This window comes from Erpetoichthys calabaricus, chromosome 4 (assembly GCF_900747795.2).
Source record: "Erpetoichthys calabaricus chromosome 4, fErpCal1.3, whole genome shotgun sequence".
Taxonomy (NCBI): Eukaryota; Metazoa; Chordata; class Cladistia; order Polypteriformes; family Polypteridae; genus Erpetoichthys; species Erpetoichthys calabaricus.
Genome location: NC_041397.2, coordinates 2990696 through 3017867, shown reverse-complemented (window position 1 = coordinate 3017867; position 27172 = coordinate 2990696). Strand labels below are relative to the sequence as shown.

At 43.8% G+C, this 27172-nt stretch overlaps 1 protein-coding gene across 1 annotated transcript in view; it reads right to left on the bottom strand.

Moving 5' to 3' along the window:
• Positions 1-4481: 4481 nt before the first annotated feature.
• LOC127527461 (DNA excision repair protein ERCC-1-like) overlaps positions 4482-27172 on the bottom strand; it is a 45571-nt gene continuing 22880 nt past the window's right edge. Inside the window, exons 8-9 of the mRNA XM_051926358.1 lie at positions 20302-20370; positions 4482-5092 (exon numbers count right to left, since the gene is read on the bottom strand). Of these exons, the coding sequence (XP_051782318.1) occupies positions 5012-5092; positions 20302-20370 (150 nt within the window). The 3' untranslated portion in view covers positions 4482-5011. The remainder of the gene's footprint in view (positions 5093-20301; positions 20371-27172) is intronic.

The window sequence follows — 27172 nt, the reverse complement described above, 5'->3', positions numbered from 1 at the left end:
CCAGCCGGCTGTCACTCAAGTATCTAGCCCCACCCAGTCAGCTGCTACTCAAGTTAATAGCCCCACCCAGCTTGCTGTCACTCAGGCATTTAGCTCCACCCATCCCTCTGAAACTCGGGCACCAAGCACTGCCCAGCCTGTTAGGGTCTTACAGACGGCTGCTTTTCCTGCTCAGTCCATTGTCACAAAAATCACTCGACCCTATTTGACCCCAAGCCCCCAATCCCCCCATAAACCCAGTAATGGGCACTGAGTGATTTCTAACCACATTATTCAGTACTTTCATAAATATTTTTTTTTTTACACTCCAACATCCCACCCCCCAGCACCGTGCCACTCAAGCATCTGGCCCCACTTGTCCCACTGATGCTCAAGCATCTATCCATGCCCAGTGCCCTGGCACTCACCAAGTCAGCTGTCATTCACACATCTGGCCCCACCCACTTTAAGACAGCTGCCTCCCAACTGAAGTATCTAGTCCCACCCACCCTCATGCCACTCAAACACAGTGCCCAATCACAAATCGTCATGGACCTAGCCCCGCCCAGCCTTCCAGCCCCAGTGGTATTAGTGAGTGATTTGTATCCACAATGAGGATTTCCTTCTTGTGCCCCAATAAACAGGCAGTGTGGTGGGACTGGTGCTGAGTTTCTATTCTCTTAATGCTAAAACAGCAGCACAAGACACAAATGTGTCATTTAAGGACATGAGCCCCCCACCTGTAAATGGCAGCAGGTCTCCCCAGAGCTGTCTTAACCAAGGCCACTTCTCGTAAGCCCTGTTGACTCAAACGTCTCAGTCACCTTTGCCAGAATAAAGAGGTGTGAAGATCATTGTCTTTGAGAACAATGAGAGGTGCTGGCAGAGGTGCGAATGAGAGGTGGGCGGCGTGTAAAAATATCCTACGACAGCGGGCAAGAAAAGCAACCGACGGCGGGTCAAGAAATGCAAAATGTGATCACTCTTATCTAGAAATAAAATCTTTAAAGAGGACCCAACTTGGCCAAAGCAACGGAAAGAGCGCAACAAGCAGCACAGACAGTCGAGGGCTGGCAGGACCAAAATGGGAACACACCAGTAAGTAAAATAAAAAGGCCGAGCGCAGGCCCACCATGTGAACTTCACAATCAGGCTGGTGAGCTCTCGGCAAGTCTTCATGAAGCTCTCTACAGACCCCGCCATCAAGGGAAGCGATCGGCGTTGTGCGCCAATTTGAAACGATACAAAACATCAGTTACCCCCCCCCCCCCCAACCCCGAGTTAGAGATGGCAGACGGGTGAACACAAACACAAACGACGGGGGTCTCTTTACTGCTTAGCCAGCTCCCTTTTAAGATTCCCTCCAGCCCCTGCATTCTCCTCCAGTGACCAATCAGGGGCAACACTCTCGGGGCAGCTGGGAAATAATAATAATAATACATTTTATTTATATAGCGCCTTTCCCATGCTCAAGGCACTTACAGAATAAATAAAGAACAGCAGCGTATACAGTATATAGCATTGTATAAACCAGATAAATAAACAAAGAAGATTAAGACAGTAAATTCTGAAAAAAAAAACAGACACCATAATTGATGGTCTCACACACACACACACACACACACACACACACACACACACACACACACAGGTTACATGAGCATCTTGACGGAGAAGTAAACTGAGAGAAGGGTAATAAAGTCAAGTAGAGCTAAAAGACAAACTGAACAGATGAGTTTTGAGTTGTTTTATAAAAGAATTCATGGAGTCAGCTGACCTGATTAATTTCGGTAGGTCACTCCAGAGTCTGGGCGCTATACAGCTGAAGGTCCTGCTGTCACTCATGGAGTGTAGATTAGTGAGGGGCACAACAAGATTACCAGAATCAGAGGACCTTAGTGGGTGGACAGGCACATAGTGATGGAGAAGGTCACTGATGTAGTTTGGTGTGATGTTATTTAACGCTTTGTAGGTTATTAGTAGGATTTGATATTCGATTCTGTAAGACACAGGGAGCCAGTGGAGACGGAGCAGGATGGTGTGATGTGCTCGCTGCTGCTGGTCCAAGTAAGGACTCTTACAGCTGAGTTTTGAATAAGCTGGAGCTGTGATAGAACATTAGAAGGGGCACTGGCCAGTAGGGAATTACAATAATCGATGCGGGATGTGATAAAAGCAGAGACAAGTTTCTCAGCATTAGAGAAAGAGAGGAAGGAGCAAACACGAGATATGTTATGGAGGTGAAAGTAAGAAAGTTTCTTAATGTGATTTATGTGGGCGGAATAAGAGAGGGAGGAATCAAAAATGACACCAAGATTTTTTACAGTAGAGGCAGGTCTGATGAGATCACCGCCAAGATGGACTGGGAAGGAGCTCATTTTATTAAGTTGCACTTTAGTCCCAATTTGCAGGAGTTCAGTTTTATTGTAATTTAATTTTAAAGAGTTCTGCTCCATCCAGGTTTTAATTTCACTAAGGCAGGTTGTGAGCTGAGAAAGCTCTGATGAAGTTCCACTTTTAACATTGAAGTAGAGTTGAGTATCATCTGCATAAAAATGATAACCCAGTCCAAAGCTACGAATAATATGGCCAAGGGGAAGCATATAAATACAGAAGAGGGCCGAGGACAGAGCCCTGAGGAGCTCCTTGTGTGACTGGCGCTGAGCTGGATCTGCTGTTGCCAAGACTAACAAACTCTTGCCTATCAGTCAGATAGGACTTGAACCACTGGAGGGCAGTGTCAGAGATACCCAGCATGTTCTCCATTCTGGACAGTAGGATGTCATATCTGACCGGAGTGTCATATGCTGCACTGAGGTCTAACAGAATTAATATGCTGGTCTGTCCAGAGTCTGCTGCCATAAGCAAATCATTGGTTACCCGTAGCAGAGCAGTTTCACAGCTGTGCTGCGCCCTGAAACCATCAAATTATTAGAGGTTAGGTAATTGGTGAGTTGGGAAGCTACAACACGCTCAAGAACTTTTGACAGGAGAGGTAAGTGGGAAATAGGCCAGAAATTGTTAAGATTGTCAGCATCAAGGCCAGACTTTTTTAACATTGGGTTTACAGAAGCAATTTTAAAAGTGAGCGGCACAGAGCCAGTGTCAAGGGATGAGTTTATTATTGTTGTAACAGTCGGGATTATGGCATGAAGGCAGGATTTAAGTAATGTGGTGGGGATGGGGTCCAGTACACAAGTAGTCGGCCTCATCTTACAAAGCAGGTTATTAACAGACGCAGATGTGACTGGTGAGAACTTAGAGAAGGAGCTGGATGGAGTGGGAAAACAGGGAGAGACATAAACAGATGATGTATTTATGTTAGTTGAATTATTTAGATCTTTAATTTTGTTACGGAAAAAGTGGAGGAATTCCTCACAGACTTCAGTAGAAGAGGTAGTTGGACCAGATGTGGGTTCGAGTAGTTTATTAACTACAGAGAACAAAACCCTTGGGTTATCATGGCTACTTTCTATTATTCTGCCATAATGGGTGTTCTTGGCAGAAGTTAGTGCTTCTCTGTAAGCTCTTTGGTGGTCAGAGAAAGCCTGGATGTGCACGGTGAGGCCAGTCTGACGTGACATTCTCTCAAAGCATCGGCCAGCTGCTTTCATAGATCACAATTCTGAGTTATGGAGTCCTTAAAGCTGAAGTGCTGCTATGAGGGCCTTTCTCACCAATAAATGTGAGGGGATGTGTGCTTCGTGAAAGGTACCCTTATAGTAATCATCACTTATGTTTTTTATTAAAAAGACTATCAGCTTCATCCACCAAGCTGTCAGGAGTTTGTCCACTACAGTCCCCCGCTGCCCCTGGACCGTAACAAGAGTCACTATCTACCAAGTACTCTACCTCAGCTGGCATTATATAAAGACTCCTCATTACATCTGCTGCTAACTGTCTGTCTGTCTGTACATCTCATAAGCTACTTCTGCAGTCGAGTCGAGTCGAGTTAACCCCTGCAGATCGGGGTGACGTCTGAGCTCTCATGGAGGCTGCAGGTTTCCAGTCAGCCACATTCTTTCTTCATAACCCACTGCTGTTGCTGTTACTTGAACTGGCCGCACTTTGATTTTATTTTTGTTAGATTCAGATCCCCTACTTGTTTCATTTTCTTTAACCAGCAGCAAATCAAAGAGAGGCAACGGGAGTCAACATCCGGCCAGCTAACTCGGGGGGTCTCAATTGACCCTTCCTTTCTTACTTAGACGCCATTTACTCCAAGCTCACAGCACAGACCTCTACTGCCTTTGTTTTTAACGACGTTGCCTTTTTATTGTTTCTTTTTCTCCTAACAATACCGAGGTCACTTTGCCTTAGTGCCCCGTCTAGCAGGGGCAAACGTTGAGGCCTGGTGATTTGAGGCACAGCCGCTCCAGCGGGTTCTGCTCTACACCGATGACGATTTTGCTTTTTGCATATATTTCAAAATTTAAAAAAATCTGGAAAAATGAGTCCTAAATAAACGATAGAGCCAATTAAAAGTCCCAACTTCATTCGCATCAAGAAAGTAATAAAAAATGTTTATTGAAAGAGAGAAAAAGAAAAACAATCGTACACAGAGAATAAGTGCAGCCGCTGCGGTGCGTGGAACTTTAAAAACATGATGACAAGACAGTAAGTCTGAATTCATTCTTTTCCTTTGACATAATTAAAATAGACTCAGCCACCTAACTGTCGCTTTCAGTTTCATTTCTAACCCTGCAAAAAGAACGTCAAGAAACCCCAGCCTGCTTCACTCAAATGCTGCAATTCTCGAGTCAATGAAATGAAATGGAAAGAAAAAACAAAAAGACGCGAATCTTAAAATGCAACTTTGCAAGTCGGAGCAAACCTTGGAGAAGAAATAAAAGCCAACAGGGCACAGCGTCGCCTCTAAACCGCACAGACCCCTGATGTGAAGTGTGAATGCCAGTCAGTGTGCCAAGTCTGAAACACCCGGGCCAGGAAACAGACGATGAAAATTGACAAACGAGACCCGAGTCAGTGTCCCACAATTCCCCCCTCACATGTTTTCCGAATCCCATGTTCCTTATGCTTGCGTCTTTTCTTCGGTCTTCTGCTTTCTGGATTTGAGAAACGGCTGATTAAAGACATCATGGAGCCTGCGAGCCTAATAAGCAACAGAAAGACAAACTGACAGAGTTAAGCAAGCAAACCCTTAGAGCTAATGCCAGTCTGGAATGCGTGACATGCGGATTTCGACGGGTGTAGAAGGCAGGGTGGCATCGCAGGATCACCTTGGCCTGAGAGAATGGGGAGATTTCGGCACGGCCTTATGGGGTTCCTTGTTTAAAAAAATGTTTTAGTGCCCTCATAGTAATCATCACTTATGTTTTTATTAAAAAGACTGTCTAACAGCTTCATCCACCAGGCTGTCAGGATGCTGAACTCTGTCCACTACCCTTGCCCCCTGCCCCTGGACCATAACAAGAGTCACTATCTACAAGTGCCCACCTCAGCTGGTATTGTATAAAGACTCCATATTACATCTGCTGCTAACTGTCTGTCTGTTTGTACATCTCATAAGCTACTCTAGAATGCACCTTCTTGTTTTTAACTGTAATTGGCTTTTACACTAATGGCTATTGCACACTGTACACAGGTCTACTTTACAAGATCTAACGTTATTTATCTTATATGTTATACTTTATTGTACTACAAAGATGAGAGAGAAACAGCATTTCGATTCTCCTGTATGTCCTGCACATATAGTGAATTGACAATAAAAGGCGATTTGATTTTAAAAAGTGAATACATACAAAAAGGAAAACACAATGAACTGTACTGTACATACGGAGCCCGTAAAAAGTATCCCCCCCTTAAAGTTTATCAGGTTTTACTGTCAGCAGTCACACGTCCTGCACTTCAGAACTGGTCATCCGCCTGACGCTAAGGATGTTTGGGACCGGCCAGTACTTGGATGGGAGACCATCTAGGAAAAAGCTTGGGTCGCTGCTGGTGAGACCAGTCAGGTGGCGCTTACCCTGTGATCCGAGTGTGAACCTTTAGAGTGTGGCGTCTTTAGAGATAAGACATAAACCCGAGGTCCTGACTCTCTGTGGTCATTAAAAGGTCTCGGGTCATCTTTGTTAAAGAGTAGGATGTAACCCGATGTCCAGGAGAAATTGCCCATCCAGACCTCCTAATCATCCCCATTCTTTAGTTGGCTTAGTAAAACTTTCTAACTCCCCTCTTCACCACCTATTAACTAACAGGTGACTGGAGCTAAGTGGCCGCCATTGCATCAGCCAGGTGGATGCTGCACATTGGTGGTGGCTGAAGTGACTCTCCTCTCTATGTAAGGCGCTCAGAGTGTCTTGAAAGTCACTTATCTACAATGCACAGCGCATCACTTTGTCCACATTTTGTTATGTTACAGCCTTATTCCAAAATGGATTAAATTCATTTTTTTTCCTCAGAATTCTACACACAACACCCCATAATGACAACGTGAAAAAAAGTTTACTTGAGGTTTTTGCAAATTTATTAAAAATAAACAAACTGAGAAATCCCATGTCCATAAGTATTCACAGCCTTTGCTCAATACTTTGTCGATGCCCCTTTGGCAGCAATTCCAGCCTCAAGTCTTGTTGAATATGATGCCACAAGCTTGGCACACCTATCCTTGGCCAGTTTGGCCCATTCCTCTTTGCAGCACCTCTCAAGCTCCATCAGGTTGGATGGGAAGCGTCGGTGCACAGCCATTTTAAGATCTCTCCAGAGATGTTCAGTCAGATTCAAGTCTGGGCTCTGGCTGGGCCACTCAAGGACATTCACAGAGTTGTCCTGAAGCCACTCCTTTGATATCTTGGCTGTGTGCTTAGGGTCGTTGTCCTGCTGAAAGATGAACCGTCGCCCCAGTCTGAGGTCAAGAGCGCTCTGGAGCAGGTTTTCATCCAGGATGCCTCTGTACATTGCTGCAGTCATCTTTCCCTTTATCCTGACTAGTCTGCCAGTCCCTGCCGCTGAAAAACATCCCCACAGCATGATGGTGCCACCTCCATGCTTCACTGTAGGTATGGTACCAGGTTTCCTCCAAACATGATGCCTGGCATTCACACCAAAGAGTTCAATCTTTGTCTCATCAGACCAGAGAGTTTTCTTTCTCATGGTCTGAGAGTCCTTCAGGTGCCTTTTGGCAAACTCCAGGCGGGCTGCCATGTGCCTTTTACTAAGGAGTGGCTTCCGTCTGGCCACTCTACCATACAGGCCTGATTGGTGGATTGCTGCAGAGATGGTTGTCCTTCTGGAAGGTTCTCCTCTCTCCACAGAGGACCTCTGGAGCTCTGACAGAGTGACCATCGGGTTCTTGGTCACCTCCCTGACTAAGGCCCTTCTCCCCCGATCGCTCAGTTTAGATGGCCGGACAGCTCTAGGAAGAGTCCTGGTGGTTTCGAACGTCTTCCACTTATGGATGATGGAGGCCACTGTGCTCATTGGGACCTTCAAAGCAGCAGAAATTTTTTTGTAACCTTCTCCAGATTTGTGCCTCGAGACAATCCTGTCGCGGAGGTCTACAGGCAATTCCTTTGACTTCATGCTTGGTTTGTGCTCTGACATGAACTGTCAACTGTGGGACCTTATATAGACAGGTGTGTGCCTTTCCAAATCAGGTCCAGTCAACTGAATTTACCACAGGTGGACTCCAATGAAGCTGCAGAAACATCTCAAGGATGATCAGGAGAAACAGGATGGACCTGAGCTCAATTTGGAGCTTCACGGCAAAGGCTGTGAATACTTATGGACATGTGCTTTCTCTGTTTTTTTTTATTTTTAATAAATTTGCAAAAACCTCAAGTAAACTTTTTTCACGTTGTCATTATGGGGTGTTGTGTGTAGAATTCTGAGGAAAAAAATGAATTTAATTCATTTTGGAATAAGGCTGTAAGATAACAAAATGTGGAAAAAGTGATGTGCTGTGAATACTTTCCAGATGCACTGTAAATGCAGCATCTTCTATTGTTGTACAACATGGAATCCCAGTGGATTTCATTTGGATTTCTTCACACGGTGAAAACAGAAGACGGCTCTTTATTGTCACAGTGGAAACTGATCTCCGCAAACTGGTCAAAATTAATCAACACAAAATAACTGACCTCGTAAACAGTCACCCCTTTTAATAGGCCAGATCAGTGGTGTAGTGCCCATTGGTTTAAGACGTCTCATCGGTAATTCAATGGAGATCACATGACTTGGGTTTCAAAACATTAGCGGGTTCACATGTGTGCTTCGATAACCGGATTATTCACAGAAGCCTGATGTTTGAAATGTCACATACTGTAAGAGAAATTGGTTATTAGTCTCCGAGAAGCCGGATTATCAGACGTAGACTTCTCCAAGAAGAACCGATTATGTGGTCATGTAAACCCTTAACCGGGTTACTGTCAAGGATTTTGTAATTTCTGCATGTTGTAAGAGTTGAATTTGAACCCTGGTCCAATGAGCGTGCACCTGGCATGTGTCCGAGTCTCATATCCTTCTGAGCTTATGCTTAAAAGCTGACGCTGTTATTTTATTATTCACTATGATAAAATGTATTTCTTGTCCTTTATATAACCCCTTAAGAGAAGTGCTATATTTATGGCATAACCTTTCTTCTATAATACGGTTTCCTGTTTTGTACCCAGCTGGATCATTATATATATATATATATATATATATATATATATATATATATATATATATATATATATATATATATATATATATATATATATTTACAGTGGAACCTCGGGTTGTGAGCATAATTCGTTCCGGAAACGTGCTCACAGTCCAGAGCACTTGTGTATCAAAGCAAATTTCCCAGTAAGAAATAATGGAAACTCAGATGATTCGTTCCACAACCCAAAACTATTCATATAAAAATGATTAATGCAAAATATAAAGTAAAACTACATAAAACAAATTAACGTGCACTTTACCTTTGAAAAAAATCATGGCTGGTGTGAGTGAGTTTCTAAACTCTTGTGGGATTCCACCCAACGGGACGACAAGCAGAAGAGCATCCCAAAGCAATCGCAGTCTCCCAGAGCTGTAGCAGTTCGCCGTAAAAGCGAATCCAAAAAGATCGCGGACATGCTATAAGCGCCTGCCATCGATGGGTGATACAAGAAACAAGGAACATTATAAATGCGCAGGGCACAGTACTACTTGGCCGGACCCTACCTGACTGCTGTGTCTGTGTATAGGAGAGTGGCAGATCCCGCTACAATAAATAACCTCGCTGTTGCTGTCTCAAGATGAATAAAGCTGGTGTTGCTAAAGTACTGAGACTCAGCTTCGTGTTTTCGGGTGCAAGACGGGGACTCGCATGTTACAGCACACACACACGCACAATGCTGTAGTAAACAGTATACATGTGTACAGATGTTGACTATATGAGTGAGGCACGCCGACTCAGACGGAGAATAGGAGCCATCAGCTCAGTTGTGATCACATGACACTCAGCAGACAAAGCGTATACATACTACTCGTACTGCAAGACCTCGCTTGTTTATCAAGTCAAAATTTATTACAAATTTTAGCTCATCTTGCAAAACACTTGTAAACCAAGTTACTCGCAAACCGAGGTTCCGGGGGAGCAGCCATGGACAGCTCAATACCTCCCCCGCGGCACTTGGTGGCAGCCTCCCTGGCCGACGCTTATTCCTCAACCTCCCGCAGGGCTCCATGGGAGATGGAGTCCTCCACAGCTTGGTTGGGGCCCGGGGTGGCCGCTAGGGGGGGCTGTCTCCTTCCAACAGCCCGACTGGATGAATCTTGTAAAAACATAAAATGATGTAATTGAACAAAATGTATGTGTGTACAGAAAATAGGACAAGAATGATGAAACTTGTTTGTGTTTTGCGTACGTGACAAAAAGCATGTATACTTTCTGGAAGTTTTCTTTTGATGATGTGTGTGACAAGAAAATATACCTTTAGGGTAATGACTTTACAAAATTGGAAAAGTACAATGAGTCAGGACGCTATTTTTTGCTTACGTGGTCAACAATCAGGAGATTAGAAAGGTATAAAAGAACAAGGACATCTGCGCTCGAGGCAGATGAAGCGCGGTGTCCTAGGACTGTGTTTCTCTGACATTTTACCTTAGTCTGGTATGTATCAATAAAAGGTTTTGACTAATTTTAATTTTCTTCTCTGTCTTCAGTCACAAAAAGTGTCCACAGTTTTTGGCGCCCGGACGTGGGGCAGGAGACGGCCGGTCGACTCCTCCAGCGAGACCATTTCAGTGATCCGTCTTACCAGCGGACTGCCGTCAACTTGAGCGCTCCGGCAGCAGAGCATGCAGCTCCGGCAAAAGTTAGGACTGCCCTGTCCTGAAACAGTTCTTGCGTGAGGAGTCCCTGGTCTCCTCTTTGCTACATCCACAGTGACTGAACGGATTTCCAGACAGAGCTTGCACACTTCCAGACTGGGGTAAGCACCGGGGGATTTCCGAACATTTTTTTATTTTCTAAATAACGGGAGGGCGAGTTTCCTGTTGACCGTCTAGTCATACTCATATCTCAACGGGTTGCTTAAGGTGATGGAGACTTGACCCAAGCAGTTTGACGCATACGAAAGGTCTGATGAAAGGATACTGGCCTCACCCATATCCTAGACTCGGCTGGACGTATTGATGTAGTATTCTGCTGAACCGAATCGGACACGAAGTCACCTGAGCTGGAATCCGGGGATGTGAGCGGACAGGCTAACGGGACGAGTAACGGGGTGGTATGGAAATATAAACCAAAAAGAGCACAGATTGCAGGATTGCTGTTAGGAACGGAATGATATGTAGCGCTATGGAAGATATGTAGCGCTATGGAAAAATAAATAAATCTACATACGGAATAAGCAACAATACCGTGTTCTCCTGGGAACTGGGAAAGGACCGATAGTTGGTCTCCCCTTGGGAAAAAGAAGGGAACAGTAAGGGAATAGTGAGTGGCACACTTAATACCTCGCTGATTCATACGTACAAGGGATTAGGCGAATCAGTATATAGTTGGAAAATTAAATACAGAACCCGGGAGGGCAAGGGGATATAATGGGAACTTATAACAGTAAGCCTGTTAATCGCCGCACAGGGGGATCAAAATCATTAATGCTGGAAGAATTATTTTCGGAGGATCAACAGACGCCCCGTGAAAATGGGTCTCCTAGAAAATTTATAGAAAAGAAGACAGGTTTAGATTTCAAGAAGGCATGTAAGAAATGGAATAGACAGAGTGGTGGGCGTTGGCCGGTAGAGGGGACAGGAGATGTAAGTGAAATACAGGAAGTCAGGAAGATCCTGTGTAGGAATAAGCAGGGTTGTTATAATAGTGGACCGTATCGAATGGATATGATCGATAGAAATTTAGAAGCAGTACCCCCTTTATCCTATTATTTTTTTCCCCTCCTCAGAACCAACCTCAGGCACCTCTATTATCCCCTCCTCTATCCCCCATTCCGACTGCCCCCCCCCCCCTGCACTACAACTAGCAGAAGTTTCCCCCGATGATTCCCCAGGCACAGATCACTATGACCCCTCAACCCATCGTGATGACCCACCCTGTACTAGACAAACCCCCGTCTCCAAATGCACTCGAAGTCAAACCTCCACTCACAAACCAGCTCCAACTTTTTTCTCTTCTGATCCTTCACCTTTACTTACTTGAGGACTAAAATTTGTTGAACAACTTGATCAGTTAGATAGCATGTATAAGCCTAATGCTGCTGAATGGACCCAGGTACTTCGTCGAAAGCTTGGGACCACATGGGCCACTGTTAGCAGGGGTGTCCGCAATGACGTTCCATGGGTATGGAACCCAGCTTTAACTCGAGGACAGGGGATAGGTGGAGAAGGCGAATTTAACCCACAATGGGAGGCGTTGAGACAAAATATTGCAGAAAAATATAAAAAAGGAACGGACTGGTCCCTTATTTCTGCTGCAAAACAAAAGAGAGACGAAACGGTTGATGAATGGGCACATAGGATTCAAGACCTTATGGCTAATCACTCGGGCTTGGGAAATGCTGATGACCGCACCCGAGCTGCAGTTCCACCTTTTGTTTCCGGTTTGCGCTTTGATATACAAAACAAGGTCCGCACTTCCTGTATTGAGTGGGAAAGTGCCACGTTTGATGAAGTCAAACGACATGCTGAACATGCCGAATCGGACTCTCATGCCAAATTATTGGCAGCACAGATGAACTATTATACCAGGAATGCTCCTGACCAAGGTCGAGGATATGGCTTTAGAGGAAGGGGACGAGGACGAGGAAGAGGACGAGGTGGTTTTAAAGCTCCTCCTGTTGACCACACTAAGAATCTTTTTATTCCCTCTCCCTTAAATTCCAATGCTAATTCCTACTCTTGCCACGCTTGTGGTGAAACTGGACATTTTCGTCGGGAGTGCCCTCACAGACAGCAACAGCCCCCACCTCCCCTTATTCCACCTGTTTTCTCTGACACCCCTGACCAACAATACTGGCCATAGGAAAACGCTGGGACCTCCAGCCACTCTTTTCAACTACCTTTGCTCACCCATAATTCAGAGACTGATCCTTTACTGACATTGTTCGTTGATGGCACTGAGACTGTTTTCTTAATCGACACTGGTGCCACTCGATCTACCCTCTCGCTGGCAAAGGTCCCTGCCTCGAACGAAACTGTTACTGTGCTTACTGCTTCTGGACAACCTCACCTTCTTCAAGTATCAAAACCTCTTCAAGTCCAGTCACGTCCTGGCGGACATACCTTGTTCAACCCCCAAGTTGTTGTGTCAAATTACCCCTTACCCCAAACCCTCTTTTGCAGCTTGGACTTTATAGATATTTCCCCACACACCATTCTCCTCAAAGCCCTACATTTTTTTTCCCCTTGTCTTTTTCCCAATTTACAGGCCCCTGACATTTTACACTGTACTGCCCAATACTTCCCTATAGAAGTAGACACCCCCTGGCTAGAATCTTTCCTTACTTCTGGTATTTGCCCCGAAACCCACAAAGGCAGCTGCTTCTGTTCATCTTACATGCTCACAGCACATATTTTACCTTGGCGGCACAGTGCCTCATATTCCCTTAGCTAAATCACGCACTGTTAAATGGGGGGAAATAGGACCATGGGTGGAAAAATGCCTTGAAAGAACAGACTGGTTACAAGTTACTCCAGGTATTTTTGATACTCCTGACCATTTAATAACTAAAGTAGTGTTTCAAAGGATAGCCCATTGTGAGCCTCTGGTGATCCACCCGAAATCCTCCTTCCGCCCGCACCGTGCCCAATATCCTTTGTCTCCCGAAGCAGAGGCTGGCATCTCCGCCGTACATCCCGATCTCGTCAAACGTGGTACCGCCGTTGGACATGGACCGTCATGCCTCAGGGATACACTGAAGCCCCTTGTGTTTATGGATAAGCTCTTGCCCAAAATTTAGAAGGCTTTTGGCCGGAAATAGGACATTGATACAGTATGTAGATGGAAATGATATGTAGCGCTACGGAAGAAAATTGTACAATAGATACTCAGAAATTGTTGCTGTTTCTGGGGGAAAATGGCCATAAAGTTTCTAAAGTTAAGCTGCAGCTAATCAAAACAACTGTAAAATATCTAGGTCATGACATTATGTATGGAAAAAGAGCTCTCTCTAGCGATCGCATTACAGCCATCCAAAATCTTCCTAGACCGGTCACAAAACAACAGGTTAGGTATTCTGGGCTACTGCAGACAGTGGGTTCTAAATTTTACTGAAAGAGCACAGCCGTTGCAACAACTGGCTGAGAAGGCTCTCTGTGACCTCAAAGCTGCTTTTCTATCTGCGCCCGCGCTAGGTTTGCCTGATCATTCTCGTCCATTCACTTTGTTCGTGGACGAAAAGCAGGGATTTATGAATGCAGTACTGACGCAACAACATGGAGATAAACAAAGACCGGTGGCTTATTTTTCTAAAAAACTGGATCCAGTGGCCGCAGCACTTCCTCCGTGTCTTCGTGCTGTGGCTGCAACAACAGAAGCTGTATTAGCAAGCACGGATGTAGTTCTCATGAGCCCCCTAACAGTTAAAGTGCCTCACGCTGTACATTCTATCCTAGTACAAGCCAAAACTTCACATCTCAACTAGTTACGCAGTGGTCCAAGGGGACCGCCTGCTGGAAGCAAATCGAATTTCATCAAGCTTAAGTGCACAAGCAGCTGAACTCGTAGCACTCACTCGAGCATGTCAGCTGTCCGAAGGGAAGATCGTAACAATTTATACAGATTCCAGGTATGCTTTTGGAGTCTGCCATGATCATGGAGCACTATGGAAACTAAGGGGATTTAAGACCAGTACTGGCAAACCCATCCAACATCAGAAATTGATCGAATCCCTTTTAGAAGCTATAACCAAACCATCGAAGCTAGTGATTGTTAAATGTCAAGCTCACACAGGAAAACAGGATCCTGTTAGCAAAGAAAATGAATTAGCTGACCACTTTGCTAAAGAGGCTGCATATAATAACACACCAATTTCTTTATTCCAACAGAGAAATGACCAGGACCCTGATAATCAAATTATTTCTTTACAGAGTGCAGCCACGGATATCGAAAGGAGAAAATGGTCCAAAGAAGGGTCCCTCTCTGATGGAGTCTGGACTCATAAACACACTAACAAGCCTTTTCTCCCAAAAGCCTCTTTCCCAGGAATGGCAAAAATCGCCCATGGCCTCGATCACGCAGGAAGAGATGCCATGGTTCGAGATGTTGAAAAACATTGGGAAGCTGTAGGTTTCTCTACATATGCAGAGCAATTTTGCAGATGCTGTGCAATATGTCAAAAGTTTAATGTGGGAAAAGGTACCCAGGTAAGTCCCGCCGTTACCCCTAATCCAATGGGTCCGTTTGAACACCTCCAAATGGATTTCATTGAACTAACCCCGTCTAAAGGGTACCGATATTGTCTTGTGATTGTCGATGTGTTCTCCCGATGGGTAGAGGCTTTCCCTTCAAAACACAGCGATGCCAAAACAGTAGCTAAAGCACTAATTAAAGAGATTATTCCAAGATGGGGTATCCCTCAAAAGTTACAAACAGATAATGGCACTCATTTTGTGAGCTCCGTTATAAATGAATTAACCACCTGGCTCCAAATTAATGTGCACCATTATTGTAAATACCATCCCCAAAGCGGAGGCATCGTAGAACGATGCAATGGCACTTTAAAAGCTAAACTCGCAAAAATTTTGTGAACAAACTAATTTATCATGGCCGGATGCACTACCCTTAGCTTTAATGGAACTAAGGGGACGGACACACCGACAACTGGGACTATCGCCGTTTGAGATTCTGACCGGACGTCCCATGCCGTTGGCATGGTTGTAGGAAATGTGAATTTGCATACTGTGGACAATGATCTTCTCTCTAGTCTTGCAGGTTTACGAACCTCGTTGAAGGAAATCCACCAGCAGGTTAATCAAGCCTGGAGGACCAGCCCCCTTTCCAAGGATTTACCAATTCCCTTGGGCACCTGGATCCTGGTTCGAGATACTCGGAGGAAACACTGGCATCAGCCTAGGTGAAGAGGACCATTCCAAATTCTTCTGTCCACACCACACGCCGTGAAAGTTGAAGGACTGCCTGCCTGGATTCACGCCTCACATTGCAAGAGATGGCACCCTTGATTGCTGTGCTACTATGCTTTTCTTTTCCCTTGTCTACTGCCCTGGTCACCTTGACTTTCCCGTTAGGAATTACCACATCAGTGCAGTTTGATTTCTGCTCTATTATCAACTGTGGGACTGGTCGACAAGCCCAGTGGACCGGATCTGACAAATACGTGTGTATGAGGGGAAGTGACTGCGACAACTGGCAATGGGTTTTTGCTAACACTGGAACTGAGGACTGGGGTTATCAACCTTTTGAGGCCCAAAAATACGGTTTGAAAAATCGATTTTCTATCATAAAAGGACATGCCTCTCATGAATGTGCTGACAACCATTGTAACCCCTTGATCATTACTTTGAAGAACCCCTCTTTACATGACTCAGGAATATATGTATTAGGGGCATATGTATCTGGAACAGACCCTTTAGGGAGATTTCTAATTAAGATTGACAATCCTGTTATTAACACCCCTCATTCTCTTGCACACACACACCCATCTCCCCAACTTTTGGTTCAGACTTTTCTCCTGTTAAGATTATGAATATTTCCACCCTTTCATCCACTTTTTCAGTAGAAACTGGTTATGGGGATCAGAATAGATGGTTGCAGTGGGTTCTCTATTCAGCTAAGCAAGTTAATCGTTCTCATTGTTATGCGTGCGCTGCAGCCCGTCCCCATTTAGCTACAGTCCCTTTCCCATTATCTAACATTTCTGACCCCGTGGGGTTGCCCTGCCTTCTGTACTTATTCACTACTTCCAAGAAACCCCTCTCTGGTTCAAAGTGTTCTAATCTATCTATTCTTTTTCCCCCCACCCGTCACATGGCTACCCCTATGTTTCAAACTCACGAAGGAAATTATACATGTTTCAAATCTAATGGAACGACATGGGTAGGAGAATTACCATTTTCTTTCTGTTCTCAAACTTTTCAGGTCAACTTTTCTCTGAACACCGTTCTGTCTTCCTTTCTTCTCTCCCAAACCACTCCTAGATCAGATATTTGGTGGATGTGCTGTAGGTCCAAATTATTTGCCACCCTTCCCCCTAACTGGTCTGGTACCTGTGCTCCAATCCAATTAGTTATGCCTTTTAGACTTCTATCCTTACCTCCCTCTCACTCCCCATATTATTCCACACCTCCTTTTTATTTCCGACATACCCGCTCCCTTTTCCATATGCCTACTAATATCTCCTTGCATGGCCCTGGAGTATACATAGATGCTATTGGAGTCCCTAGGGGTGTCCCAGACAGATTTAAAGCTAGGGATCAAGTTGCTGCCGGTTTTGAATCTATCATACCCCAAATTACTATTAATAAGAATGTAGACTGGATTAATTACCTTTATTATAACCAACAACGTTTCCTTAACTTCACCAAAGACGCTATTGAAGGCATACATGAACAGCTTGACCGTACTTCTCTGATGACTTGGCAAAATCGTCTAGCCCTGGACATGTTACTTGCGGAAAAGGGAGGTGTCTGTGCTATGTTTGGTGATGCTTGTTGTACATATATTCCAAATAATACCGCGCCAGATGGATCAATAACTCGTGCATTGGCAGGCCTCACTGCTCTCTCTAAAGAACTTTCCACTAATTCTGGCATTACAAATCCCTGGGATCAGTGGTTTGCATCCTCCTTCGGATCCTGGGGACAATGGATAAGATCTGTTTTCATTTCTTTGGTTGTGACATTTTGCCTCCTCCTCCTGGTTGGTTGTTGTATTATCCCTTTGTTTCGCTATATAATATCTAAGTACTTTACCGTCTCTATGGAAAGGGCATATATGCTACATGAGGAGCGCATGTCTCGTATAGCTTCTTCCATTTTCTCTCCCCCTTCCCCTTCATCAACCATTTCAAGATAGAATTATATTGCCCACATCATTTTGTTCAAAAAGGGAGGAGTGTAAAAACATAAAATGATGTAATTGAACAAAATGTATGTGTGTACAGAAAATAGGACAGAATGATGAAACTTGTTTGTGTTTTGCGTACGTGACAAAAAGCATGTATACTTTCTGGAAGTTTTCTTTTGATGATGTGTGTGACAAGAAAATATACCTTTAGGGTAATGACTTTACAAAATTGGAAAAGTACAATGAGTCAGGACGCTATTTTTTGCTTACGTGGTCAACGATCAGGAGATTAGAAAGGTATAAAAGAACAAGGACATCTGCGCTCGAGGCAGATGAAGCGCGGTGTCCTAGGACTGTGTTTCTCTGACATTTTACCTTAGTCTGGTATGTATCAATAAAAGGTTTTGACTAATTTTAATTTTCTTCTCTGTCTTCAGTCACAAAAAGTGTCCACAATCTACAGCCCCACCCAGAAAGTGCAATTAGGACCAGGTGGTCAAGCACCTGGAACGCTTCCAGATGGGTTATAAAAAGGGCCAGCCACCACCACTCAGGAGCCAGAGTCGGGAGGAGGAGGACTAAGCCTGAGGAGGAGTGGTGGTGTGAGAAGAAGGGTCGTTGTGATTACTGTGAGTATTTTGGGACTGTGGGACACGGGGAAGGCGTGCCCCATGGCTGAAGAGAAATAAAAGTCTGCTTATTTAAGTATGTGCCTCTGCATCAGTCTGTGCCGGGTCGGGCGCTACATAGTGCCTTTCACAATATATATAATAAATATAAGATTAGGCAGAGAACAAAAAAAAAACAAAATCTGTAAGGGGTCCCAGGCCATGAGACCACCCAGACCCCACAACCACTGTGTCCAGGTGCTTCACCAGTCGCAGCTTGATGGGAGAGTGGCAAAGAAACAAACGAGAAGGTGGTGCTATTGTAGCGGGGCCACATTCTTGTTTATAGTGTTTGTGCCCAGTCGCGTCTCGTCACAGCACCCTGTCTAAACTAATATGTGTTTGTTTAAATGTCGTCCCCATAATGAGAAGCGGGAAGGGGTGTTGCGGGGAGGCAGCGACCCCTGGATACGTCAGTACCGGAGTTTTGCCAGTTATATCCGGCTTACTGTTATTTAGGCAGGGACAGAAGAAGGAGAGAGATGGAGATTTCAAACAACAACCACCGATCGTCATTTTACTGCCATTGTTTACATCGCGCCTTGTTCCAGTTTGCTTCTCATTCAGCCGGAATCACTACAACACAGTCATCACCAGAAACCCCAGGGGCTGGACATTATTATCCGCCATTCGCAGAGGAAGCACGGTGAGATTGTTCTGTTTTATTCAGGAGAATCAAACCCAACCATTTTGATCCACCATCAGTATTCTGGACAGTTATTTACCTGAACTCAATTTCATGTTCATTGACATTTCAGTAATCATCTGTTGTTTGTTACTATTTGTATTGTGTGTTTGTTATACGTGTGCAGGGCAATGGAGGTTTTGTTATTGAATATGTAGTATTTTTCACTTTGCTGGTTTGGTGGAGGAATACATATATACAAACATACATACATATACATACAAACATATATACATACATACTGTATATGTGTATATATATATATATATATATATATATATATATATATATATATATATACACACACACACATACATACATACATACATACAAAGATATATTTTATGTCGGGGATTTGTATTTTTGTATTTGTCATTGTGTTTTATTTAATATATTTCTGCACTTACTTTACATATCTGCTTTTGTTTGCTAGTATTTAAACCATCAATTGTGGGATATTATTTTTCAGAGGTACGGCTTGGTAGAAGTAGGTTCTCCTCAGTAATTTATCCAGGCCACGGGTCCTGGTAGTGTGGCTGCCAGCTGGGTAAGGGGTCAGCCGTTACACTATGGTCTGATCAGACATAACCTGAACAGCACATTGCCAACAACAATACAGCATCCTCACTGTGAAGCACGGCGGTATGTAGCAGCGTCAGGTTGTGCAGATGCTTTTCTGCAGCAGGCCCTGGAAAGCTTGTGAGAAGAAGATGAATTCTGAAAAAATATGAGGACATTTTGGAAGAAAACCTGATGCAAGATGCCTGCACTCTGGGAGATGATCTGTGTTTGAGCAACACAACAACCCCAAGAGTAAACCTAAAGCTACACAGGAATGGCTTCAGAACAGCAGTGTTAATGTCATGGAGCGGGTGACAAGAGGCCAAATCTCAATCCAATGGTACGTTTGTGTCTGGACTTGATAAAGGCTGGCCACTCATGATCTCCATGCTATCTGGTAAGAGTTTGAGCAGCCTGGCAAAGAAGAAAGGTGAATAAATGTCAAAGCTGACAGAGAGAGAGACAGGACTGTGCGCACACACACACACGGCGGTCAGGGCTACTGAAAATGAACTGGAGTTTAATTATTTTGTGTTTTAGATTTGTGATTGATTTAGATCACTTGGCAGAGATATTGTTTCTCTTTGACATTAAAGAGTCTTTTTCTGCTGATCAGTGTCAATAAAAGCCAAATTAAATGCTGTATAACAGCAGATGTGGAAACTTCCAGGGGATGGATACTTTATTTTTGTAATAAGCAACGCATTGAAGGCTTCCCTCCTTAGTTCTACCAGGCCTTCTGCTCTACATGTTGAGCACTCAGGACAATAATCAGTGGGCATGGGTTTATAACGGAGATGACGGCCAACTTAGTAACATCACCAAGTAGGCCTTCTGTGGTTCAGCGTTACCTCGTGTGTATGACGGTTCAATAGAGACCTTTAACTGACACTTCACTGCTACAACGATGATATCCTGGAGGTACACTTTGAACTCACCTTCTGTGGTCCGAGTCCTGGGCAGAGGGTCAGTTCTTCTTTAGATGCAGTCATGATTCTTTTCAATGACTGAAAAAAAAAAAAAAAGAAATAAATATGTTTTATTATTCACACGCACACAGACCTTCACACTAGTCCCAGGGTGGTCATCTGGCCCAGGACTGAAGATTCATGATAGGTCCTTTTCCTCATGACCCGAGGTTTACTTTCTCTTGGACCTTACAGACTATAGTCTTCTTTGTGATTTCCGGCTGGCTCTGTCCTACTACAGTCAAAGTAAAAAGTATGTGAACCCCTAGGAATTCTCTCGATTTATGTCTAATTCCCATATAAAACATGGCTGTATCTTCATGTCAGTCACAATAATGAACAAACACTTTCTCCTATAGCTACAGATACACTGATTTTCAGAGAATATTTGACCATATTGAACAAATTATTCAAACTGTGAAACTGAAGGCTGGAAAAGAAAGTGACCCCTAAGCTAATGACTTTTTAAAAAGCTCACTGCAGTCCGAATTTCGCACACCTGGAGTCCATTTAATGAAACGAGTTCAGAGGTGCGGCCTTGAATGACTTTGATTGATCAAAAACACTCTAAAGTTTGAGCTTTTAACAAGAAGCTTATCCAGATGGGAATCACACCTCGCACAAAAGAGCTGTCTGAAGAGTTACGATGGAGAATTGTTCATCTATATAAGGCTGGAAAGGGTTACAAAGTCATCTCAAAGATTTGAGATATTCCTCAAGTCTACTGTTAGGCAAGATGTCTATAAATGGAGACAGTTTAGTATTGTGGCTACTCTGCCTAGAAGTGGGTAGACCTGCCAAGATGACCCCAAGAGCACAACGCAAAGTCAGCAATGAGGTAAAGAAGAACCCTAGGGTTACAGCAAAGGACTTGAAGAAGTCATTAGAACTGGCTGACATGTCTGTTCATGAGTCAACTATATGCAAAACATTGAAGAAGAAGAAAGGAGTCCATGGCAGGACACCAAAAAGGAAGCCACTGCTATCAAAAAGGAACATTGCTGAACAAGCACTTGGACACTCCACAATGGTACTGGGAAAATGTCCTGTGGAGTGATGAAACCAAAATTGAACTATTTGGGAGGAACAAACAGAACTTCATTTGGTGTAAAAAGGGCACTACATATCAACATCAAAACATCATCCCTACAGTAAAGTATGGTGGAGGGAACATCATGATTTGGGCCTGCATTGCTGCATCAGGACTTCGACGGCTTGCCATCATTGAGGGGAAAATGAATTCACAAGTTTATCAACAAATTCTCCAGGATAATGTGAGGGTGTCTGTCTGCCAACAAGAGGCTGGGTGATACAATAGGACAATAACCCCAAACATTGCAGCAAATCCACAGCACGATGGCTTCAGAAGAACAAACTTGGCCTTTTGGAGTGGCCCAGTCAGATCCCAGATCTCAATCCTATTGAATAACTTGGAGAGAGAGCCATACACAGAAGACTACTGGAGAATATGGAAGAGTTAAGGCAGTTCTGCAGGGAAGAATGGCCTCAAATACCCCCCCGCGCACGATGTGCAGGTCTGATCTGCAGTTACAGGAAGAGCCTGGTTGAGGTCATTGCTGGCAGAGGGTCAACCAGTTATTAAATCCCAAGGTTCACTTACTTTTTCCACTACCACTGTGAACATTGAATGAGTTTGTAAAATAAAGACATGAAAGAGTAGAATTTTGTGTGTGTCATTGGCTTAAACTCATTGTGTAGATCAGTTGCCTGTGACTTCGATGAAGATCACATCACTTTTTAGGACCAATTCATGCAGTAAACCAGATACAGTCATAAGAAAAAGTCTGGGAACCCCTCTTAATTCTTTGGCTTTTTGTTTCTCATTGGCTGAACTTCCTTTTCATATCAAACATGCCTTATGGAAACATTAGGATTTCAGCAGGGACATTAAGTTTATTAGATTGACAGAAAATATGAAATATTCATCATAACAAAATTAGACAGGTGCATAAATGTGGGCTCCCCAACAGAGATATGACATCAATACTTAGCTGAGCCTCCTTTTGTCCTCTAGACGCTGTCCTCCTATAGCCTTTGACGAGTGTCTGATTCTGGATGGAGGTATTGCTGACCATTCTTCATACAAAATCTCTCCAGTTCAGTTCAATTTGATGGACAGCCTGCTTCAAATCATCCCATAGATTTTCAATGATACTCAAGTCAGGGGACTGTGACGGCCATTCCAGAACATTGTACTTCTCACTCTGCATGAATGGCTTTGTAGATTTCCAACTGTGTTTTGGGTCATTGTCTTGTTGGAATATCCAACCCCTGCGTAACTTCAACTTTGTGACTGATGCTTGAACATTATCCTGAAGAATTTGTTGATATTGGGTTGAATTCATCCGACCCTCGACTTTAACAAGGGCCCCAGTCCCTGAACTGGCCACACAGCCCCACAGCATGATGGAACCTCCACCAAATTTGACAGGAGGTAGCAGATGTTTTTCTTGGAATGCGGTGTTCTTCTTCTGCCATGAAAAGAGCTTTTTGTTCTGACCAAATAACTCCATTTTTGTCTCATCAGTCCAAAGCACTTTGTTGCAAAATTAATCTGGCTTGTCTAAATGAGCATTTACATACAACAAGCGACTCTGCTCATGGCGTGAGTGCAGAAAGGGCTTCTCTCTCATCACCCTGCCATACAGATGTTCTTTGTGCAAATTGCTCTGAATTGCAGAACGATGTACAGATACACCATCTGCAGCAAGATGTTCTTGCAGGTCTTTGGAGGTGATCTGTGGGTTGTCTGTCACCATTCTCACAATCCTGCTCATATGCCTCTCTTGTATTTTTCTTGGCCTACCAGACCTGCTGGTTTAACAGCAACTGTGCCTGTGGCCTTCCATTTCCTGATTCCATTCCTTACAGTTACAGAAACTGACAGTTTAAACCTCTGAGATGGCTTTTTGTAGCCTTCCCCTAAACCAGGAGACTCAACAATCTTTGTGTTCAGATCTTTAGAGAGTTGCTTTGAGGATCCCATGCTGTCACTCTTCAGAGGAGAGTCAAAGGGAAGGAAGCACAACTTGTAATTGACCACCTTAAATACCTTTATATCTCATGATGGGACACACCTGTCTATGAAGTTCAGGGCTTAATGAGCTCATCAACCAATCAGCATTGAGCAGTGACAGGCATTCAAATCAGCACAATGACAAGGGGACCCACATTTCTGCACAGACATATTTTCACATTTGATTTAATTTCATACAACTAAATACTGCGTTACTAAAAATCTTTGGGCCCATATTTATGCACCTGTCTAAGTTTGTTATGATGCATATTGCATATTTTCTGTTAATCCAATAAACTTATTGTCACTGCTGAAATACTGCTGTGTCCATAAGGAATGTCACATATTAAAAGGAAGTTCAGTCAATGAGAAACAGAAATCCAAAGAATTAAGAGGGGTTCCCAAACTTTTTCATACGACTTTATATATATATATATATATGTGTGTGTGTGTGTGTTGTCACACGTCATCGGCACAACACTGGCAGTTGTGACACTTCCCGAAAGGCATTGCATACATAAAGAAAACAAGATGTGAGCAAAATTCAACTTTGACTTATTAAATCAAAATAAAAAATAAACTTCCAAAATTGGATCCTAAGGTGAACATACATATATAATAATGTGGGTCACCATAACACGTTTATACAGGTGTCTGTCCTGTTTGTCACTGTCACTATTTCAATATACAGTGACTAAAAGCAAACTTCACAGAAAAAAAATGAAGTTAAAAAGAAAACAGAGTTAAGCTTCTAGAGATATGGAAAAAGAAAAGTAATTTCTTATAAATGTAAATCTAACATTAATGCATGTTTCCAAATGCAGACCAAGAGAAAGGAAAACAATGGCAGCTAATTAAAAAAAAATGAGCTCAATTAGATACAACAACCTACCGAGTTGTGAAATCAGTAGAACAAAAACTTGGGATTCAAATGGGGCTCCCAGGACTAAAAGTGAGAATCACTGGGATAAGTGACCGAGTAATGTGATGGAGCGTAGGACTTTAGGGACATTCCAAAGTCAACTTTATGTCATGTTCTGAGGGCTTTGGAGACGGTGATTGTCAAGCTTTCTGGTCTGAATGGCCTGTTCTTGTTAAAGCTGTGTGAAGGCTCTAATATTCAGTAATCGATGGCACTTCATCAACAGGTCTGCCATGAAGATCTTATTCAAAGTGCTACCTGGTAACCCCACGTTCACTGCAAATACTACACTACCCTCTAGTACACGACATAAGCTGACTTTCAAACTGAACTTGCCTGCTGACTCAAAGCTTCCAGGACAACACAATGTCAGGAAAGCCAAGGAGGTGGGCATAGACTTAAGAAAGAAGAAAGCAGATCACACTGTCATCTCCATTGGAGAGGGTGACCAGACTTCCATTTCTTAGTGACCACTGAAGAAGGGGCCTGAGTTGCCTCAAAAGCTTGCATGTTGTAATCTTTTTAGTTAGCCAATAAAAGGTGTCGTTTTCGCTTAGTGACCATTACTAACAAACTGAAGCGGGCACAGCACATTTCAGCTCTTGTCAGGAAGGATCACCGATGCCCCTACTTCCTGAGATTTCAGATGAAAGCTTGGATTTTCCCATCTGTTCCTAAGAACTACTACAGGTGCACAGTGGAGTCAATCCTCACTGGCTGCATAACACCCTGGTACTAAACCTGCTAGGCTTAAGATCATAAATCATGGCAGAGGGTAGTGAAGACAGCACAGAACATGACTGGCACCAGCGTCCTCCTGTTCAGGGCATATATCACACATGTAAACAGGATTATTAAAGTTCCCAGCCATACTGTACCATTGTGTTTCTCACTCCTCCATTCTGGCCATTGGCACTCATATCAGACAGTGTGCAGTATGTGCCCAGGTCAGAGGGTTACTGAGCAGTTAGCCATAACAACAATACTGGACGTGTTCTTGAGTATATACAGTACATACACACTCATGTATGTCTAGAAATACATTTAAATGAAAGTCTGCAATGTGCACTTTAATCACGTTGGAATTGTTTGATGTGTAATTTTAAACTGTGGAGGTCAGGTCAGGTTGGGGAGCACACACTGGTACAGCGCGTTGCCACACCCACCACACAACGAAACAGCTTGGGATTCTGGTCGCCAAACCCCCAGGCAGATACGCAGTCCTGTCACCTCTATCTGCCGCAGCCAGGCGTTACGGGAGCGTCCCCTTGGCCTGGTCCAGCCACTCAGGTCCTCAGCAATGAGGGTCCTGCTAGTCAGATCACCCTTGTGTAATCGTGCCACATGGCCGTAGTGCCGTAACTGACGCTCCCTCACAATGCAGGTCATGTGCCTCATTTGAGATTCCATGAGCAACACAAAGTCAAACCAGCGGTACTCAAGGATTTTCTGAAGACAAACATGAAGGAGTCCAGTCTTCATCTCAGGTCACTGGATAGCATCCATGTCTCACAAACAGGGAGCACCAGGACTCTAAAGACTTGGACCTGACTTAATAGGAACAGTCACCAGAGTCACATGAATGTCACTGCGGAGATAAGTAAACCTCTCAACGAGGTCGACACTGTCTCCGTAGATGGCTGCGCCCAAGAGGTCTTGGTTTTTATCAGGACACTCGCAAGCCCAGACACTCAAACTCCTCGCTCGAGAGCCCCCATCAGAGCCTCCATTGACTCTGTGAAGATCACACCAACATTGAGAAAGTCAAGATCAGTGAATCTTTCTTGACCAACCGATGCCCCACAGCCGCTGGACCCCACCACCCTGCACAGCACCCACTCCATGTGATCAGTGAACAGAGTAGGAGCAGAAGAGACCCCTGATGGACACCAGAATCAACTGGGGGGTTTGAAGCAGAGGTTCTGTCTCCATTCTGCACAGCATTGATTCACAAAGGAGGAAACCCCCCTCTTTAAATGCAGTCTGTGAGTAGTCAAGAAACTTAAAATGATAAAACTGGGTCCCAAGGACATAAAGGTTGAGAAACCCTGCTCTAAGATAAATGCTGTAAGTCAGCGAGACAATGAAATTTGTAACCCTAAAGTGGCTAAGGGGGAAAAAAACAACGCCCCGGTTGCTACCTTTGATGACTTGGCGCTTATTTCAAAGCTCTTATTTTAAAGTTTGTGAGCATTGATGAAGTTGTCTGGAGCAGCACACTGAGTGATGGGAATTGTAGTCCCCCACTTCAAAATTTGCAAAAGTCTGCAGATTAGATGAGGAGGAGGGTGAGTATATATTGAATACTTTTCTTACTGGACCAGCTGAGAAAAACTGACTACGCTCACAGTCACAGCGCCTGGCAAGCACTTGTTAAACACATCTCCTTCAAGCTTCACCAAACTTTGCTTCAACAAATGGCCTTCATTTGCATAAACAAAAATGGCCCATATTTCCATACAATCTCTGTCAGCGCTCTGGCGAAATGGGAGACGTGGTGCATTAGAATGCCGAAATTGCAGACAGTTGAAGAAGAATAAAGCAGATTAGGCGAAAGACGACCCAAAGAGATTCAGTATTTCAGTAGTAAAAGAACAGTCAAGGAGGAGGTGAAGAGCATCAGGAATCATAAAGGGGAATTAAAAGATACAGACAGTAAAATAGCGGACGCCCTAAACTCATATTTGTTTGAGGTCTTCCCATGTGAGGAAGTGGATAACCTCAGAGCAGTAACAGGGACTACTAAGGAGGTACTGAGTGATTTAGAAATTGCAGAGGGAGAAGAGCTGCTGAGATTAAATAGGCTGAAATGAAACAAATCACCAGGACCAGATCATATTTACCACAGAGATCTTAAGGAGGCTAGCGAGTGCAGATATAAA